We start from the raw sequence: 22,014 nt of genomic DNA, 5'->3' as shown, positions 1-22,014 counted from the left end.
TTTTCGACTGCTGGATTTGAGAAACTCAGTGATTCAAATAAATTGGGTTTTTTTAAATTTCAAACTGAAAAACATGAACAGAAGTTAGTTTTCACCCCCAAGTAACCTGTCTCCTAAAAAATATGTTGAGATACAAGTTTATCTCATGTCAGAATTTGCTGGGGATGTCATTATTTTTTTCAGTGATATTGCCATTTTAACCTGATTCTGTATTTACTGTGGGAGTACATGCATCTTGCTAGCAAATCCAAGAAAATACCAAATAATTATTTTCAGAATGTAAATCTTATTCAGAGACCCCTTGATACAGCAGTTCTGTTCCATTTTGCTTTTGAATTCTGGCTGCAGCAAAACATAGTTAGACTGCCACAGAGAGACCAATCAATATGTTAGTTAAAGTTGCTATTTTGAAGGATATTGTTAAAAATTAATTATTTTTTCAGGCTCTGAACTTTTGCCAGTTATTTGCTTATTTCAAGACAGTCAACATACATTATTAAGGCACCTAAAATAAATCATGCAGAACACGAGTCTGTTGTGGTTCATCTTATTGAGAAAAACATAAAGAGCTATGGAACTTCTTAGAGCTGAAAACTAATGAGGATGGACCTTTCTGTCAAATTCCTCCCCAGTACAGCAGCAGTTGGAATGCTTGAACACTTCAGAGGGCAGAGTAGCAACAGCAAGACAACATTTTAATTCATTTAATTCCTTTTACCCATTTTAATTCAGCTGTTGAGTTTGGGGTACTGACACAGCACAGGTTTAAAGGTGGAAGCCCTGGTGTTGTGGCCAGAGTTGGTGTGAGCAGGGTGAGGATTTGGGGTTTCAGGGTCAGAAGAGAAAGCCCATGGAGGGAGGTGGTGGCATCACCTTCCCCACAGGACCCTGCAGCTGGTGGCAGCTCCTCTCTGCAGCCACCCTGGTCCTGGTCCTGACAACTCCTCCTATTGCTGTGCCAGCCTATTGGGGCTGCTCTGCAGGGCTGCCTGAGCCTTGGCGCATTTAGAGGGGAGTCCATTTCCAGAGGGAGAGGCCACAAGTGAGAGCTTTGGCCTGTTGGCCTCTCACTGAGTGCTTAAACATGTGATGTGCCTCTCACACCGAGCAGGATTGCAGTTAAAACATCAGCAGTGAGATAAAACCAACTTTCCTCGTGGCAGTTTAAACCCAGCTTGTGTTAATGAGTAAACCAACCAACACTTGGTGCATTCTGTTTTGTTGTGGCAGGAACAGCCAACATCGATTGTTACAGTGACTTTGATAACACTTGACTGCTGCACAGCAGCTTTCTCTCTGGGGTAACTTTACTGGCATCTCTTGCTCAAAGCCTAGGAAGTCAGAAGATCCTGAGGCCACACTAGCATGACCTGGATTTCCAATGAAAATCAAGATGAAGTGTACTTTTCCCAAGTGCCTGCCCTTCCTGGCCCTTCCTCAGGACACCTCCAGTAGGGAGGATTTGACACAAGTCGTGCAGAGGCACTGGAGGTTTTCCCACATTGTCTCTTGCATAATGCCCACCAATTCACCTGTTCTTGATTAAGAACAGTTAATTGCAGTGGATCTTGCATGCTCATAGAGAACAACTGAAATGGTATAAATTCCTAACTGAAACCTAATCACCTATAGAACAATAAAAAATCCTTCTAAAAGGAGTCCTAAAACCATAATAGTTATTGTTCTGCTTGATCCAGTTTTAATAATGTGTAACGTATGAGGCCTCTGGTTTCTGCTTTTTGTTTTGGATTGTACTCTTTTAAAAAGATTTTATGTTTCTTTAGTTAATTGAGAATCAAGTTATGAAACTGGTGTACCAATTCTTTTTCTCCAGACAACAACATTACCAACAAAATCTTTAAATGTCAGGATATGTTTTTAAAAAGAAAAGAAGATTGCAAAAATTATTTGTAACAGAAGAAATTAGGATAATGCTTCAAAAATTTCTTTTAAGTATAAAATGGCTTCAATTTTTGTTTTAAAAGGATCTGAAAGAGGATTGTATATGTTCATGTATTTCGGGAAGGATGAATGTATACATGAGTATCATAGGTGCTAAAACATGGGATACCTTATTGTTACGTGTTGGTATATGGTGAAGCAAATAATTCTTTATGTACAAAACATTTTTCTTCTAGAAAAGGTCATTTATAATAAGCAGATATCAAATATTTTTCACTGTTTGGTTGGTAAAAGAAGACAAAAAACCTGTCCTTTTGTCTTTCATAAGATTTTTTTCCTCTAGACCTAGAGACAGTTTTGTATTTCAGCCTTTCCAGTGTGTTGTAAAAGGAAATCAGTATTAATTAGAAGTACTGGAATGTCAGCAGAACTAAGAGAGGTAAATGGTAAATACTCTGCAAGCTATGCAACAGGACTGTAGGACCTTGCATGAGTAACTAAGTGGAAGTAAATGTTCCTGTAGAGGAAGATGCTCTTCGTGCTTTACTGTTTGACCTCTGGAAAGAGAGGAGAGCAAAAATTAGACATACTGAAAGTAACAGGATAATTATTTTGCTGCAGTAATGTTGCCAAAAGATTGACAGGGTGAGTGTGCTGACAGCATGTGAGATGGAGTGGGATCAGACATTCATTGCAGTACAGGGGTTGGGACGAGCATATTTGGTGGGAGCAGACCTCCTAAAACCCAGAAAACTCTGCTGGTTTGTAATGGTTCAGCTTTCAGAAAATGGTGTGTATGATTCTCTGCACATTTATGCTGTTCCCTCCTACTCACTCTAATCTCAAATACAGATTTCAAAGGCAGATAGCTGAGCCCATTCTTAGACATCTCAGTAGAGGTGGCTGATTTTCTGACACATAGAACACTTGCAACTCCTACTTGAAAAATGTGCTTTGTTTGCCTTGTTGGATTGGCTTGCCTGAAAGAGAGTACAGGCTATGTTAGTAAAATACATATTTATATTTTACATCACACAGTAAAAGTTCTTCATTTCTGTGGCTACAAGGAATTTTTCTTCATTAGTGTAACCTCAGACTAACACGATGTTTCTTTCTATTTAGGGTTTCCATCCTAGGTATAATGACAAGAAAAGGAGACAGTGAAAATAATAATATCCATTGAAGTCAGTATTATCAGAATAGGATATATTTCTCTAGAAAAGGATCAAATCCTAAATGAAACTATAAGTGCAGAAAGATTTGTTTCTTTAAACATGTGTTTCTTTATTTTATATATTTATTCATGTTTTCATTACATGTAAATGAAAGCAGGAGTTTTCTCTGTCTTCAAAAAACATATCCAAGAAGTCCAGAAATTCCTTCCAAACACATGACCTTAGTTAATAATTGAATACAAATTGTTTATTAGAAGTCTCAAAAAATTGATTATTTTGCCATGATCAAGGGACAAATATAAGACCTTGTGCTATGGGCAAAACATCAGGTTTGTGAATAAATATCTGCACACTAGAGACAAGTATATGTTCAAGTTATTGGGTTAGTGCTCTTAAACAGTTACTATTCCAAGGCTGAGGCAGCCCAATGTAATTGAAATCAAGAAGCCCACACTGCATTTGCATTTACTGTCAGCAAGAGATTGCTGCATCCTTAGATGCACCATGAAGTCTCTTGAAATCTGAATATAACCTAAATTGAAGGCGCTTTTGCCTGTTTATAAAAATAATATTTTCTGAAAACAGGGCCCAACTTGTTAAAGAAAGCTTTTTTTGATCTTCTGTTAGATGGAAGTAGCATTTGAATATAAAGCTTGGTTACATCTTTATTCTGGGACTTGTAGAATTTTAAACCCTATCAATGATAGATGCAACTTACACAGATTGCTTTCTGTAGGGCAGTTATATTTTTGGCTTCCATTCATCAGCACTTGATTCTCTTCTAGAGGACTAGCTCTTACCCTTTTTTATCTTGAAAAATGTGTTGGGAAACCAGAAATGCCTTAATTATATTCATAAGCTTATCTTCACAATGGAAAGGACCTTTTTATCGTTCTTTTTAATCAAGTCATTAGCATGAAACTCGGAGATGTAATCACACCAGACTGGAATTGGGGTCATGCCATAGGCTAGCTGAATAGGAGGCTTCTTGGCATGGTGATGTATAGCTATTTCACAACAATGCTTTTAACTCAGTAATTTTGCCCTTTAATTACATTTTAAATCTCATTTGAGAAGTTTTTATCATTATGTAAATTGTTCAGTGAATGGTCTCATTCTAAAGACTCAATAAAAGTTTTGCTTATGGACTGGGAGAGCAAATTACTTAAGAACTTGATGGGGGAATGGGGAGCATCAAAGAAGGGGAAAAAAACAAAAAGCAAAACCAAATCCAACAACCAGTTTTTAAAAGAACTGTGACATTTAAAAGAGAGAACTTCCAAGGGACCAGAAATGCTTCACTGGTTTGTTCCATCGTTAATCTAAATCATAGCATGTTCAGATACAAATGTTGTCCTTCAAAAAAGTATAAATTTGCTTCTGTTCCAATGGTAACAACCAGCTCACAAGGAGAGACTGCTGTAGAGCCTAGTGCAAATTGCCTTCTGTGGCCAAAAACAAAAGAAGCAGCACTTGCACTGAATCTATCACTCAGCTGCTTAAAATGTATTTGATTTGCTGTGCCCTTAATTCAACATCTCCAGAACTGTAACACTCACAAAACCATCCCTCTGTTTAAGCCATGATCCTGAGTGGTGCCATGACCATGGATTTCTGTGCCTCCAAAGGCTGCTGGAGTGTACCAGGGCACTGAAAAGTGTCTCAAACTCTCTAAACACTCACACAGAGTTTATGCTTTAGGCAGAATCAGAAATTTAGAGGAGTTTAGATGTAATTAAATGAAATCAAGTGGGATAATTAATTTGAAATCCAATTGCTAAACTGCTAAGATGTGCTTTACAGAGCTGCAAATAGAGGAGAACTAGGGTCCTTTAATTTCTTTAAATTATTGCGTAATGAATTTTTTCTACCTTGTATAAAAGATAAATGTTTTGTCATCTGTGCTGCATAGATTTCCATGTTTATCATGACTAACTTATAGTCCAAGAAATAGAACAAATTCCTTCTTCCTAGGGCTTCATTTTACTTCCAGACTATCAATCCCTCTCTGGTGTATTGCCAAAATAATGGCAGATTTTGACATGCGTCATGTCCTTTATATGTCATGTCTATATATTACATGTGGGATATGAAGGATATTGACACTGATTAATTGTTTCTCAATCTCAAACCACATTGAATTCTTGCAGGACTAGCTGTGCTGGGTGGAAGCTGACAGAGCTTTGAGTGCTTTGGATTTCACAGCAACAGCTCAGCTGTGCTTAGAAGGGCTCTGTGTGAAATAAAACCTGTGTAGCTACAGGTGAATTTCTTCTGCCTACCAGAGGAATTAGGGCATGAGGAGCTGTACTTCCATGGAGAATGGGAGCAGGAATTCCAAGGGGGAACAACTGAATTGACCAAGTGAGAAATACACCCATCCCCTACCTTTTTGGCAGCATGGGGTGTGCTCACCACCTTAGTGTACTTCTCTGAAATCATTTGTGGTGGCCGCAAGCAAGAGCTCAGAAAAAAAGTGAAACAGACAGAGCAACTTTCCTCACCCTGTTTTGCCAACAAGATTTTTTTCCTCAAGGCAAAATGCATTGCATCTCTCTATCACCCTAGTTCTGTGTCTTAGTTGCACACTTATTCTACAGAATAAAATAATGTAAATACACATTTTTAAATGTGTAGGAACCTTTAATACATGTTCAGTTTTTAAAAACAAATATTATGGTGCCTTTTGTCATCTAAGTTCATCTTAATAAAGCAGGACTTCACTCAGCCCATAATGGAGCTGCAGTTCTTTCCAGGCAGTTCAGCTCACTCTAAGAAGTAACTTGTGATCAAAAGATGCTTTTCATTTTGCTCTCTGCTCTTTTTAAGAGCTGATAGCCAATCTTTTTTCAGCACAGTCTCAGTAATAACAACTACAGCAAAAATGCAGCATCCACTCCAACTGTAACTCAGTAGAATTATACCAGGATTGATTTTTTTATCCTCTGTAGTCTTTTCATGTGTTTGAACACATTGGAAAATATGAAAGCGAAATAAATAATATATGTCTATAGTCTATATGCTATACTTCTTGGTATGACATGTAATGACAGCATGCTTTTGCAAATACTTTAGCAATTTTTGAGATTAAATAGCTCTTCCTGCTTTACTGTTGTTAAGAAAAAGAATAATTATATTTTTAAAACATGGATTTATTTATTTCAGAAAACAAATAAAAGGCGTATAGATCTTTTTCTTATATGGTCTCTGCTTCTCTTGGGATCTGTAAGTGTCACAAAGAAAGGTTCTGAAATGCACCAACCTAAATGGAGAAAATGTCACAGTTGTTGTCTTGCTTCTTTGTGGTGTAGGCTTCCTGCATAGCTCAGTAAACTGCTTTTGGGAGCATTAGAAGCAGTGCAGAACACACAAGTAATTAGGAATAAGGAAAACTCAGTCTTGAGTATTAAGCTTTTGATAAGAATACTTCACTTTTCATATTCATTGTCCACCTAACCATCCAGATGTTTTGTGATACTATGTGGTTTTCTGAAAAATAAAAAGGATGGGGTTTGCTTTTATTTTCAGAATGATGCATGTCTCTGGAGAAAGAAATAACATGTGCAGACTATAAGACACATTTTCTAAACACAAGAAAAACGTGGAAAGGTTTTTTCCCTTCAATTTGTCTTATATATTGCTATGAGCGTATGTGTGGTAAAACACCAAGAGGGCATAGATTTGACAGCTTCCTATTGTGAACAGTTATTCAACATATTCCATGCACATGTTCTTGCCAAGGAAAAGGAACAAGTTTGTAAGTTTGGTGTTTCCATCACTACCCTGAAAACTAAGAACTTGAGAAACGGGTAGTGCATGTAATTCTTTTGTCCAATAATAGATTTATTTCTTATTAAATGTAGGAGGACCTTAGAACTATACAGACATTAACAGTTAACTTTTTTCTGTGAACTTTATCCTTTCTTACATGTTGTTTCAGCTTTTTACATCAGTATTATTATACTTAACCTAGTTTAAGTAATATCTCCAAATACATACATTGAAGGAAAGAAATTTGGTAATAGGATATTCTTTATTCAAGTAAAAAAAAATTAAGTTGGAAGTTGAAGCTAGCAACATTCAGACTTGAAATAAAATACAAATTTTCAAGTTAGGACAGTCATACCTGGAATATTGTACATTTTTATGTACCTTAATAATACTGTTTAAAAAATTGTTGATTGCCTGAACAGCAATAAATAAATACAATATTTATAGTACACTTGCATTCTTCAGAGTTACCTCTGATGTACATTAAACTCATTTCTAAGTACTTTGCTGCTTGAATGACAACAGATAAGTAAAATTGTTGGAGAAGGATTCTTACTCTGTACCAAAGATGTTGCTGGCCCACCTTAAAACTTCCCCAAATATTAAGCTAATCATTGCTGTGAAAGGTATCCAGTTAAGGACATTTGGAACAGCAGGAGGTGAACAAGGGCAATCTACTCATGATTCAGTGCAGCTAACATTGCACTTAAAATATCAAATAAAACCAATTCAATTAAGAGCAGACCAAGTAGACAGATTGTGTGCTCCCCTCTTTCAAAGTCATTCTTCTGAAGAAAATTACAACAAATTTCCATTGGGGACTCTCTGTGATGCTCAGTTAGTGCTGGGTCTTGTTCTCAAATGCCATAAATCATTTCCTCTGCCCCACTTTATCTCTAGCACTCCCATTTCAGGCAGCAAGAAACCACCACCAGAAATCTTTGTGCTTCAGCATCCCAGGAGAAAATGTGGAGCTTTATTCACAATTCAGTATTTCTTTGTGTCTTTGTGTGCTTCTTTGTTTGAAAGTAAAAGTACTTTTGTGCAAACGTGGCTGCATATAAAGTACATGTACGGTCATTCATGTACGTGTTGGAATTATTATTATTATTATTTTTATTCCATTTAATGACCTTGATTCAACCACTGTTCTCTGCAAATGAATCTGATCTTGTGGAGCTGCAGCATGCAAACGTCTTGGGGAAGGGCAGCCAGCACACAAAGGCTGCATTGAGTGTGTGGGCAGGCAGGAATGCTGGTACCAGGCAGCTCTCTAAAGAATGTTCTTTTGGCAGAAACAGCCGTGCTAAAAATGAGGGGGAAAAAATGAATTCAAAATTTCGAGCTGGCCTGCGGTTCCGAGGCGATAAGAAAAGTTGGCTGTTCAACATGAGCTGCCAGTTGCATATTCTGGGTCCTTGCTATTCTCAGGCCCTCCTACAGCCCCAACCAGTGTTTTGATACAGCACAAAGTGGCTGTTTATTGCTATTGACTGCTGGGGCCTGTGCTCCAAAATGCGTTCTGTCAACAGAATGTGAGTGAACTTGGCATTTTAAAGCCTGGCTGCTGCAGACTCCTAGATTCCTTGGAATTGCCATGCAGCAGGACCAGTGTTGCAGTCCCCAGCTCAAACTGAAAATGTTGCACAGGAAGACGTACCATGTGCAGGTCAGATTTACCTGGGACCCTGAGGATTTTGTGATTCCTTGCTTTTTCACATCAGCACAATTAATATATCTTGTCTTTGCTTTGCTGTCTATCAAAGGCTACACCTTTGGCTCTCTAAATTTTGTTCAGTATGTTCTGTGTGGGAAAAAAGGTCATATTCAATGCAAATGGCCTTCATGTGGAAGGGAAACATGGCTTTGTATACAGGACATGATACTGCTGTAAAAGGAGTAATCAAAACCTGTGCTCTGTACTGCACTGAGGATTTTTTCACTCTTTTGAAAAATTATAGTTTCTGTGATTTTTTTAAAGAAATCAGATATATTGTTTTCTATTGCTTCCATAGGAACTACAGGCAGAAATTGATGCTCACACTGACATCTTTCACAACCTGGATGAAAATGGGCAGAAAATCCTGAGGTCCCTGGAAGGCTCTGAGGATGCAACCCTGCTGCAGAGACGTCTGGATAACATGAACCTCAGATGGAGTGAACTTAGGAAGAAATCTCTAAACATTAGGTAGGACCTGAACCTAAGCAAAAGCCTATCATTGGTGTATTTGAATGCTACAATTTGCAAGTGAAAACGTTTAATTTTGCTTCTGTTAGCACTGTTTTTGTCTATTTTGAAATTGTTTGTGCTGCTTTGGATGTTGGCTCAACTTTGTGAGAACGATTCGGTTTTCGGGTGTGAAAATGAAAGTAGAGGATTAGGGTGTGAGGCATATTGATGGGGTTTTGTAATTACAGAAAGAAACTGTAACTGTACCCCCTCTAAATGTGGGCTTTTTCTAGAGCTGAGTATGACTTACCAGTGAGTCATGAAAGAGAGTGATTAAATAGCCAATATTTATGATAAGCTTCATTTTAAAGACTGCTGTTTCCAGTGCAAAACTAAAAATATCCTCACAAATGAGAGGAGAAATTATTTAAGATTTTAACTGTTGTCAGGAGAGTGGGCAGAATTGCTCAATAAAATCTAGGGGTAAAAGAAATTCATAGGGAGTATCATGAGAGGAAACACTTTCGTTTGTAAGGAGAAATATAATAAATGGTAACATTACAAATTATCAAATGGTCATTCAGGCTTCAATGGACTGAAGGTCTCATTTCAAAAGAAATTGTCCTGGAAAGTTTTTTTCCAGAAATAGAGCTTTTGCAATAGGCAATTCAGCTCAGCTGCACTCAGTCTTGGGCATTTTTTCATTTTTTCACTTTCTGTGTGTTGGTGGTAGTTCAGAGGGCAGAAAAAGACAGAAGTGTTTTCCAAAGTAATGTATGAAATATTAGCTTTTTTCAGCTCAGGTCCTGAGGGAGGTCAGGCTGTGTAATGACAAAAACCATCTTTGTATCATCAATCATTAAAAATAAATGAAGGCTGTGATGCTGAAAATATATTTGTAACTGAAGAAAAAGAGACTTATTCCTCCTTTTCTTTCCTTCTGAGGAGCAAAAGAAGAGGATTAAAACCCTTCAAAGTGTCTGAGATGTTTTTTGCTCGCATGCATTTTACCCATGAACTTGTTCAAATACAGTGATTTTTGAGATAAAAATAGTCAGTTGCCCAAATATCTGTAATTAAATGTATGGGACTTTCTGTCTTTCATTTTTTACAGTTTAATGTATTAATGTCATTAACTGAGTCAGAACCAGTAAGCCCCAGTTATGTCACAGTGACTTCCTGCATTGCACATTCAAATCAACAAACCTTCCCTCTAAAACCTGTGCTTCCAACAAAAGGCTTAAGGTCTTCAATCACTTAGTGATTAGGATAAGAAACAATTCCTAAATTCTCAGACATTCAAGTGTTGCTGGCCACCAGACTAAATGAAAAGGCTCTTCCCAGTCTGCCTGTTTGGAGCTCTTTCTATCCATAGCACAGAATGGAATACATTTCCTCATAACTAACAATGCTTACACAAAAGAGGTATTGGAGAAGACACATTAAATGTTCTCCAGACATCAGTCCCAGAAGTTTCTTTATTTAGTGCCTTTTTTTAGTCTGCTGAAACAGAAGACCCTGGGTGGGCATTCTTTTCTAAATGCATTAGATAAAATACATGGTAGATATTAAAGAGAAGCCAAGCACTTTTCCATTCCTAACTTTCTTTCATCCTGATATGTCAGCACAGTTTACACTAAAAAACACTTTCTTTCTTATAAATATGTTTTTATACTGTTTTAGTATTATCTCTTTTGTCTGCATATCTTAAACACAGTCATAAATACATTCGTGTGTGCATATAATGTACACTGGTGTGTGCATGCATAAAACTATATTCCTGAAGATGAAGAACAGAACAAAAAGGTTCTGGAAACAAAAATCACCCAACTGAGGGAGGTCAGAGCACAACAGCAGTAACACAACTCCTTCAGGTCACTCTTTTTGCATTTTTTCCTGTAAAGCCAGGGGAAGCAGGGAAGAAGTGTTTGCTTACATTTGCTGCCCTTCTCCCGAAGATGTGGAAGCTTGTCTATGGCAAGATAAACATGAGACAAGGGAATTAGCCTGAATGAGAAACTCAGCTCCTTGTCTGCCTCCTGTCCTAAAGTCCTGTGGTCCTTGCCCTGGTTGTTGCCTCTCCATAAATATCCCAGCTTCTCTCCCCCTTGCTCCTTTCAGAGGTATCATAGAATGAAAGAATGGTTTGGGTTGGCAAGGACTGTTAAGATCATCCGTTGCAAACCCTTTCCATGGGGAAGAACATATTCAGGTTGCTCAAAGCTACATCCAGCCTGGCCTTGAACCCTTCCAGGGATGGGGCATCCACAACTTCTCTGCACAATTTGTTCTAGTGCCTCACCACCCTAACTGTAAATAATTTATAATATATGAACGTATATATAATCTAAATCTTTTAGCTTGCAGTGCCTTCTCCAGACTTCACTGCCTGCAGGACTAGCCTCCCCTGCTGTGATGCAGCTTTGCCTCAGCTCCCAGATGTCCTGTGAGAGAACAAATCCAAAGGCCTGGTCTAGGAGTCTCCTTCACATGTAGGGTCTATGTGTGTCCTTCACATGTAGCATTTAAGTTTGAAAAAAGAGAAGATTTTGCATTAGCTCACAGACTTTGAGAGCAGCTGAATTTTCTGTCAGTGTGTGTCTGATCTGTCCCTTTCCTTTCTCTTTCCTTGCCACTTTACCTGATGTAAGAGGTTGGAAAGAAGACAGGATTCACAGAGCATTTCAGAGAAATGCAACTTGTCCCTACCTTCATCAATTCATCATTTCCATATCCAAATTAAGTAATAAGGTTTGCAAAAATGCTGAGTCCATATTTTTCACATTTCTTTATAGAACATTAGATATAGGAGTAGAATTCTTAGTGTCAGAAGAGAATGATTTTATGTGCAATCACTGTAGAAGAAGATAAATGTTATATGAACAAAGCTAGAACTTAAACAGAACTGTATGAAATAAAAGAAAATTTGTCTTTATTTCCCAGCACACTTTTTTACTTTACTGTTATGTAATACTCATTTGGTTGGAGTTACTGAGAGGATTTCTTATGTTACTTGGAGGTGAATTTTGATTATTTTCCAAACCAGAAATTAAAAAATAGCATATTGATAAGTCCAGAAAGACAAAATTTTATTGGGTTTATCTATAGTACAGAGAAAAGTGAAGATTTGATAAGTCCAGCCACAGAAAACAGTTGCTGAAATTTAGAAGTTCAGTACTTGATCCCAAAAAACCACATTTATGCACATACAGAGGAAATATTTAGAAAATGTCCTTATGGAGACCTTTCTTGCAAAAAATGTTATTTTGTCTTTTAATTTTCCCAGTGTTTCAAATAGTTTAATTCATATCTCTGCTAAAATGGCACTGAAATTAAGTTGGATAATGTATGAGTATTCTATTGGCTTTAACAATTTCCTCATGACTTTTTTTAAAGAATTACATTGGTTCTCTTATTTTAATAAATTAAGAGAATGAATCCTATGTAAGTGGAATGGTTTGTGTAGTGGTTTAGAGAAATGCTTGTTCTTCTCTGAGTTGGGAAACTACTCTCTACATTTCAGGTAAATAATGTGCCAGTAATCCTAAGTGATGACTACATTGTCATGCTAGTCCTGCATAATATTTGTGCACTTCTAGTGAGACTGACAATTCAGCATAGCCATTACTCACTGCTGAAGAGGGAAACTAAAAAAGCAAAAAATTCCCAACGAATCAAAAGCAAAAATCAGGAGATGTGAAAAAAAGCCAGGACTGTGGAACCAAATTTAAATCTGCATTGCCAGAATCTAATTCAAAGCTACTGAAGCTATTCAAAAATCATTAACTTAATGAAACACTAGGATCTTGCTCAGTAAATAAGCTTGTACAGTTTGGTTTTTACTTCCACTGTGCCTGAATCTATGTTATATTTAACACATGCTTTCAGATCTCATTTGGAAGCCAGTACCGACCAGTGGAAGCGATTACATCTCTCTCTTCAGGAACTTTTGGCATGGCTGCAGTTGAAGGAGGATGAATTAAAGCAGCAAGCACCCATTGGTGGAGATCTCCCCACTGTGCAGAAACAGAATGATATTCATCGGGTATGTTGGTGCTTTTTTTAAATTCTCTTTTGTCATGTTTTTTTCCTTTGCTAGTGCTGCATGGCACAGTCCTTGTTGGAAAGAACTCCAGCTACAGCTTTCAAACACAGCAGAGAAATTCAGCCTTTTGGAGAAGGAGGTGTTAATGCCCATGACCCTCAGAGAGCTGCCACAGACAGGCAGATTTCACAGCCAGAACAATTACTAACCTAGTAATTTTTGAGGATTAAATAATTAGTTCTGATTGTTTTTCTGGATCAGGCATTCCAACCTCATGTATACATTTTGAAACCCTAGTTTGGATTTTGGGAACATTTGTGACACGAGTAGCTGGTATCAGGTCTATTACACAGCTTTGCACCGTGAAACTGTTGTGATAACTGTCTGTGGTTCATACTGGTTTCATCAGAGAATTCTTATGGAAAGACCATAGCACAGCATCATATGGGGGACCATTCTAGACTAAGATTGGTATTAAAAGAGAACCTAAAATAGAGCACTTGTACTGTTGAAGTTGCTTTTTTTTTTAACCCACCAAATGAGCAAACCCCAGAATAATACTTCAAGAATAATTCTTCATACAAAGATTCCCTCAGATTTTTTTGTTGTGGTGAGGGTATTGTTAAAGTATGTCTTCAGTGTTTAATCAATTCACACCAGTCTGATACTAACCTAATGTACTTCACCTAAACAGTCTTGAATTTCATATGCCATTGAGGTCTATTCAGTTCTGAATGAGAAGTCATGGTTCTAGTACCTCTATTGCTCAATATACAGTCAAGCTCTCCTCCCCTTCATCTCCATGTGTCTTTAATGACATCATAGGAGGTTTTTACTTCCTGTTTGATGTCCGATTATGCTTCAGGGTCTTACCTGAAAAGTTATTTCCAACAAATGTAATTTTTATTGAAAAATTTATATTATCAGTTTGTCAACTTGATTTCATGAGGAAAGAATATCCCAAATGCAATGATTATCCTCTCAAAGCATTGTGCTATATATATGTAACTTCTTTTGTGAAACTTGCCACAAAAGGTATTGTTTCTGAAGTTTCTAAGTCTCTGATTTTATTGTTTAATGGAGAAATGTGAAATGGTGCTTTAAAACAAAATAGGATCAGTGCTTTTTCTGTTCATCAGGTAGCTGTATATAAATATTGCTCTAAGATATTGTCCTTTCTCATGGGGAGGGAAATATTTGAGAACAGATAATGAGATCAAATTTGCAAAGCGAACATGACATATCTCGCTGCTTTAAGACCCTGAGCTTGTGAAAAGTCAGGAAATACAAGAGAGACATGGCTTTTTCCATAGGCACACAGGCATTCCTCTACTGCAACAAAGTTATGGGAAATAGTGTCTATATGGTTTGTCAAGGACCTGTCTTCACTGAAAGATTGAGAAAGCAAAAGGGAAAGATGAACAAAAAACATCTCTGTCTCTCCCAGTGGCAAATTTTTCTAAGATAATATAATGCTTTTCTGCAAGGGGCATTTTCGTCACATTTCCTAGGTCTTCCCTCTGGAGATGTGATGTGTAGGATGTGTCTTTCTCACCAAATTTTATGTGGGACTTAAAGCACTATCACAGAGACAGTGAGGTGAAAAATTCCATGACTTTACGGGGCAGCACCTTTCCTTTTTTCACCTTTCCCCTAAGAAAGTTAAGGCAAGTATTATATATAACCATGAAAGTTAAGAGAAGCCTGAGGTCTGTTTTAGCCATAAAGTAGCAACTTCCATAAAGTAGTTTTAAAGGCCATCCAGAATATCAGGATGAAAGAAGCAATATAGATGTTGCTTTCAGTCAGTGTGACATTAACTCAAACTCTTTCTTTAAAGACAACTCTTGAGCCAAAACAAGAGATAGAGAGAGATTTCTATAGAGTTGTTACAACAAAACTTTTTCCATCTAAATAATATTTAAGTATTTTACAACATTTTCTCCTAGATAGAAGAAATATTTTTTATCTAAAGAAATTACTTCTTATAGTATTTCAGTGTTGTATATCGCTCTATAAGCAGCTTAAGGGTTTCCAAGAATTCATCATAAAGGTGGCAAATCTTCAGTGGTGAAGTCTTCAGTGATGTCTCTGTCACATACTAAACGAATGAAGTATTTGGAATTTTAAGGGATGAGAATTATTGTATAAAATTAGAATACCATGAGTAGGGGCAAAATGACGTCATAAAATAGCTCTCACTTCTCTTTTTTCACTTCTATGCCATTTGCAGGTACATAACACAGAGTTTTGGTCATCCTGTCTAGTATCGAATCTAGAATGTTTTATTTCCTTTCAGAAATACTTCTTTTTCCATTTCCCATTCTGTAGCACTTCAGAAGCATGAGTGTAGGTATGCTGATTCCCTTTGGTAAAAAAGAACATAGCAGAATACATGAAATTATTATTTGCCTTGTCTGATCTTCAACTGTCTCTGACAAAGAAGGGAAAAACAGTCAACATGGAAGTTGACTTCAGATTGCTGTTGACAAAATCTATGTTTGCAACATGGTTGGTTGGTTGGTTGGTTGGTTGGTTGGTTGGTTGGTTGGTTGGTTGGTTGGAGTTTTTTTTCCCCTGGGCATTTTGGACTTTTTCACTTTAACAGGTTCTTCTAAAGAGGCAGATATACAATGGCTATATCAGAATGAACAGCTTAGCAGATTTCTGAACTTAAGGAAAATGTTTTCAAATGTTGTCACAGGTGTACAATTAACTAGCTTAAAACTGGAGCCCAGTACTGGTAAGCTGAGAGGTTTGGGCCTTTGCTTAAGAGAAGAGCTTATCTCTCAGGGTGTTGCATGTGAAACTAAACAGTAGTTGTGTGTTGATTTTGAGAAAAAGAATTGCTGACTCTTCATTTTGTTCTTCTGAAAATTAGTCTTCAGTAAATTAGAGAAGCACCTATCAGATCTGACCAATCTTTTAAATTACTAGAATTTCCAGTTTTGGCCTTTCTTCATAAGTACAATGTTTGGTTTTCCTTCTGTGAAGGATTGTTTTTGTCAGGTAATGCCAGAACTGAACCCGGCTAAGTTCTTCACTTGATAAGTGAATGAGCCTCATCAGGGGAACACTATTGAAATGCAGTTTACTGATTCAATTGAGAAATAACACGATGAATGCCAACATGATTTTATGCCTGAATTCTTTTTCTAAAGAAGTGTTGGAAGCTGTTTTTATTTTTTTCCCTTAAAGGTAAAATTTAAAGAGGAGCAAACATATTTAACCTCTCTATCATTCAGAAGAACATCTGAAACACCACAGAGATTCATAAAAAGAGATTTAAAGAAGTCAATTCTTACCACTTGAGTGCTCCTAGTTGCCAAGATTTGCCTTAAAAATTTTAAGAGTAAGATTCAGATTAAAATTTCAAATGCTTGAATCTGTGCCAGAGGCGACCTTGAACTCAACTGAGAAAAGGGGTATCCATGCAGTTAAAATCATTGTTGTGTTATAAATGTGAGGTGCTTTTTAGACAAGGAAATTTGTAATATATCCCAAATACACCCACATAATTGCTATTTGTTTGAACTTATACATATAGTAGGTCATTTTTGCAATTTTTGAAAGAAATTGTCTCCATTCCAAAGTCTAAGAATGTGTGGGGAGGAGTAGTGGTGGTGGTGTTAGTCAATGATAAAAAAATACTCCTGTTCTTCATAACATTATTTAATTATCTTACATTTTTCTTTGTTTTACTAAGTATCAAAATATTGCTTTAGTGAAATTGAATTAGCAACTGTATGCATGTTACTGTTAATCTAATTTAAGTAACTCAGGCATCATGCAGATTGCCTGCTATGTCTTTCATTCTTTTAAGAGTTGCCTCATTTGCTGTGTAGTGATTTTATTAACAGCATAAATAGCATTTATGAACACAGAAGATACTTATTAACAATTCCATGGAAACCCTTTCACATGAAAACTGTAGCACGACTGCCTAAGGAGGAGTACAGTTCCTACTTCAACACATTAACCAATTATGGGTCCACAGCTGATATCTTCTTCTTACTATTAGGACAAACCCCATATTTTGAAAAGCATTGAGTCTGGCAAATGTGTTGAATTAATATGATTGTACTCTTTCTCTTTAAAATACGTTAAAAGCAAAAATTCCTATTTTTTAAATAATGGAGATTAATGCTGATTTCACTAATGCAACTCTTTTTCTCACTGTATTTTCATTTTTCAATTTAAACAATCATTGTTCCTTCATTTAAAGAGATTTAAGGACATTCATGAGGTGGTAGAGGTCCGAGATAAACTGATCAATATATGCATTATTAAAATGGTGGACGGAATGCCATTACTGCTGTAGTGTTGATGACAAATAGACATGCTTAAATAAAGTAGTTTACTTACTTTTTTGTCAGATCATGCATTATGTGTATTCGATTTCCTCTACAGTCACCGGGAAGTGTGGAAGAAGTTAAGGAATTCAATTAAATTAGCCTGCAATCATTAGTTGTACATTAGAAATTAATTTAGGTTAATTCTGCTTTCAGTGATGGCCTAGTTATTATAAAGATATATTTGTCAGGGCTGTAGATAGATAAATTCCTTTTTCTCCCTCAAAAAAAAAAAAAAAAAAAAAGAAAATGTTTCTATTTATGGTTTTTACTAGTAATGTATACATATCTCACAACCAAACTTTAATCCAAAAAGCATCTTTATCTTCATACAGTAAGAACTTTCTTTTGGAATGGGTTAGTATGAAATTCATTATTTTTAATGCTGTTCTGTGCTACTGCTTCAGCCTTATGTTTTTTTCATCCTCTCCTTTTCAAATTTCTTTAATTGAAATATATTTTAACTTGGTAGAAATCTGCAGATCAAAACGAGGGAAGGAGATGAAAACTGTAAATACTGTGTATTATTCTATAACTCAGGACTATAATTTTACAGACTATAATTGCCTCCACCAGCTCCAACATTCAGACTGGAAATGTTGGGGGAAAAAAGATTTGACACATTGGCTCAGTTTTCCTTTATTAAGAAGGCACCTTCTCTGTTTGTGACAAAATACAAAATGTGTAACGTCAGAAGTTCCTATTAGCATTTCTCTATTGTTTTGAGATTCCTGCCCATAGACTTTATGGGATTCATTGCACATATGTTCTCCTTCTGTTGCACAAGGGTTACAGGAGGACTGTGATTTTAAACCTCTTTTGGAAAGATAATGCCACTCGGTGTATTTGATTGCTGTAGTTTTCTGCAAAGACAGTACAAGCTGAAAAAAGGGGGTTTTTTGTCCTTCTCCTGGTGTGCTCATGTAGAGAGCCAGGGTGACCTGTCTACAGCAGCAGCAGTCCTTACAGAGTCCTTACTCATTCCCAAATGCATAGTTCAGAGGTGTTTCTGGCTTTTAACTATTCTCACATCAGGGTATTTCTGTGTTCCCTTGGAATATTGGTGACTCCTTCCTGTTGTTGGAATGTGTTTGCAGAACAGATCTTTCTTTTTGACTGATTTGGGACACAGACATTTCTGAGAAATAATATATCTTTGGAAGCATTTCTAAAACTTATTATATCTTTAAACTGTTACACCATTTAATGCTTAAAAACCACTGGTTTAAGTGGGTTTGACTGTTGATGTTGCTTTTAACACAATCAGCAGAGAGCAAAGCACACTGTCCATGGAAATTACTGTGCTGGATTTTAAGTTATGCTTCCTGATGGCTCACTTGACCTACAGATCTGCCCCACCATTCTATGGGGACAAAATGATGTGAGATGAACACAAAGGCTAATTAAAGGAATAGATTTTCCTCATTTGGAGGCATGGAAAAGGCTTATTATATTTCCTCTTTCTATCACAATTCATGCAAGCGTCAAGTGTGAATTATAAGAATTATAAATCTAAAAATGTCTAAGTTTGACATTTTTCTTTCAGTCTTGTAGTAACTCCACTCAGTTTTTATGCAAAAAAAAAATGCAGTAGTAGTTTACTTGTTCATATACAGTGCACTTCTTTATTTGTAAAAATTGGTATTATTTTTAAAGGTTAGCATGATTTTTTAAAACTTTTAGCTCAGGTATTAATCAAATTACAGATTCATTTATGATAGCAGATTGATTCTGTGAAAAGTTCCATTATTGACCTTGACACAAAATGAAGATTTTTTGCTTTGTTATTTCCCTCAACAAAGCACACTTTGCTTCAAGGTTTTCCCAAGAACAGCTACAAACCTTACGGTCAGTTCTTGATCATTTAATAAAAAGTGTCTTTAAATGTTTATAGTGGAATAATGTAGTTTTTTCCTGAAGTTTACTTTCCTGAAATGTGTTAAGAACATTTTACCTGTGAGTTCTCATATTATAAACTGTACGTGTAGCCACTATTAGTTCTGGTAGGTATTTCCTGTACAGAGAATCACATATCAAATATAATTCAAAGTGTAATGAACTTTTTAATATTGAATTTATAATCCTTCATTAGTTCTCATAGAAATACAAATTTTGTTTAATAATTAATTTGGCTGAATTGGTGCATTTATTACGTTACAAACTTATATAATGCTAGTGTTGTAAAGAGAATTTTCTAATCCCTACAGTAAAATATCTGTTTTCTACCCATGGCATATGGCTTTCCTTTTTGCAGTACTGTGTTTTGTGTTACACTGTACTATTAAATTACCTGCATATTTCAGCTCTATGCTGCTTGAAACTGTATGTATTCAACAATGTTTCATAAATACAGAAGAAAACATTGAAATAAAAGAGTGGTAAGGACCATTTATATAAATTCACTGCAACATGCAGAAGAACCAATGCAAAATGCAACCTACAGGCTGGGTTTCATCTGCATTTTTGTGTAGTGTCCATTTGGAATCAGCCTAATAGGCTCTTATATTCTCTCTATCAAAAATAGAGAAATTAATAAATAAATACTGAGATAGATGTACTTTCAGTGACCTACCAAAGCTTCTAATACTAATCTTGAGTAACTTGCTCATGGTCCTTTAAAAGCAGAGTGTAGAAGAGAGCAAAAGAGTAAAAGGAGCTGTTGCTGAAGAAAGAAAAATGCAGCGTACCAAGAGCACATTTGAATACAATGTGATTTCAGGTTAAGCAAAAGCTGATTATTTTTATTTTGTGTATGTTTTTTATTGCTTCTTGTCATATACATGTCGAAGCTGTTGCTGGAAATTTTGTACTGACATTGCTATTCTGACTTGGTATTTCCTTATAGATCCACTTACAATAATTTTGTTTCCTAGACTTTCAAGAGGGAGCTAAAAACAAAAGAACCTGTTATCAGGAGTGCCCTTGAGACTGTGCGAATCTTCGTGGCTGAGCCGCCCGTGGAGGCGCTGGAGAAGGTCTGCCCAGAACCCAGAGGTAATTGAAGCAAGAGCAGGGCAATAACACTTTGCTGGGAAGATCAGTGATGATCAGTGATGATTAAATAAATCCTGCCAGCAGCTCTGAAAGCATTCCTTTTACACTCTGAGCTGAATGCCAGCGTTCAGAAACTAAGCTAAAAATATAGATGAAAGCAAGCTTTAGCAATCCTTCTGAACACTGTGGTACTAAATAGACATGCATATTTATAAGCAGATTTTGAAACTGCCTTTAAACCTTCAGGACCTGTCTATAATTATAGCCTCATCTGAGGGCTCAAAGCTGCAATTTAAGCTAAAATTCACCTTGTAGTCTCAGTACTACAGGAGATCCCAAATCCACATAATTGCAGCAAAAGTTTCACAGTGATTAATGTTTATCTATATGCAGAAAATTGTGCTGAATCAGTTGATAAACTTCTATCTCCACCTTGCATGTTTCAAAATATCTTTATGTACGTAATGCAGATTTTGCTGACTTTTATGGTGGCAAGATTTAAGTTTTTTAAGAAATTTTGAAACAAGAATACATTAATAAAGCAAATTGCACAGGTGCCTTTGGTTATGAAGAGTTTCTTACTGAGATTTTAACCTATCTGGATGGCAACTGTATTAGTTCTAAGACAGAATATGTCTTAAAAGCCTCTCCACTTTCACATTTAGATCTGTCACCTGAGGAGAGAGCCCACAATGTCACCAAACTTCTGCAAAGGCAAGCAGATGAGGTCAGAACCGAGTGGGACAAGCTGAATCTGCAGTCTGCTGATTGGCAAAAGAAGATCGACGACGCGCTTGAGAGACTGCAGGGCCTTCAGGAGGCCATGGATGAGCTGGACCTGAAGCTGCGCCAGGCTGAGGCTTTCAAGGGGTCCTGGCAGCCAGTGGGGGATCTGCTCATCGACTCTCTGCAGGATCACTTGGAAAAAGTCAAGGTACCTGACATATATCAGTATTTCTGAGCATAAAATAGCTAATTTCATGAACCTCCATATATACCATTATCTTTTAGAGTGAGAAATTGGCGTGTTTGTGCCATAGTGATTTATATTAAAAAGTGCATATAAATAATTTTATGATTTCAGAAGTTAAAATGCAATGGGATCCTCATTGAGGATGTATATTGCTGACGTGGGTAAAAGCACTATAGAAATGTGTAAAAATCCTCAGCACACTCACTGTCAACTGAGAAGATGCAAAATTGGCAGTTAAAGAAAGCAGAATAAAGTAGATAGGAGAATATATGATAAAACTCTATTGAATTAATTTTTTGCTATATTATATTAAGTATGATGAACACATAGTTGTTTCTATATAATTGTAGAGTAAAATTTATACAATTTGAAATATATGGTTTTTCATTATGATGGTATTTGATTCTGTCTTTTTTGATAAATAGGCTTCATAACTAAAGATAGTCTTAAAAAAAAAAAAGCAGCAATTCTGGAAAAATTGTCATTATTTTCTATATCTTAATGCTTATCTGCTTTTAAGGGTTGCTTCATAAAATCGTTGCTTATCAAGAAACTTGGGCAGACTTGCCCTCTTTCAGGATGACTGCCATGGACAGACTTGATAAATAATACAGGATTCCTTCAGCCAGAGC

The 22,014-nt window shown here is 36.4% G+C and overlaps 1 protein-coding gene across 1 annotated transcript in view; it reads left to right on the top strand.

Annotated features, from left to right (window-relative positions):
- The window catches only part of DMD (dystrophin), a 1,043,539-nt gene that overhangs the window by 839,667 nt on the left and 181,858 nt on the right, over positions 1–22,014 (top strand). Inside the window, 4 exon segments of the mRNA XM_058043463.1 lie at positions 8,864–9,036; positions 12,907–13,063; positions 20,289–20,409; positions 21,075–21,343. Of these exon segments, the coding sequence (XP_057899446.1) occupies positions 8,864–9,036; positions 12,907–13,063; positions 20,289–20,409; positions 21,075–21,343 (720 nt within the window).

The sequence above is a fragment of the Melospiza georgiana genome, chromosome 2 (assembly GCF_028018845.1).
Source record: "Melospiza georgiana isolate bMelGeo1 chromosome 2, bMelGeo1.pri, whole genome shotgun sequence".
Classification (NCBI taxonomy): domain Eukaryota; kingdom Metazoa; phylum Chordata; class Aves; order Passeriformes; family Passerellidae; genus Melospiza; species Melospiza georgiana.
The sequence above is the reverse complement of the archived record's forward strand: the minus strand, read 5'-3'. Positions and strand labels throughout refer to the sequence as shown.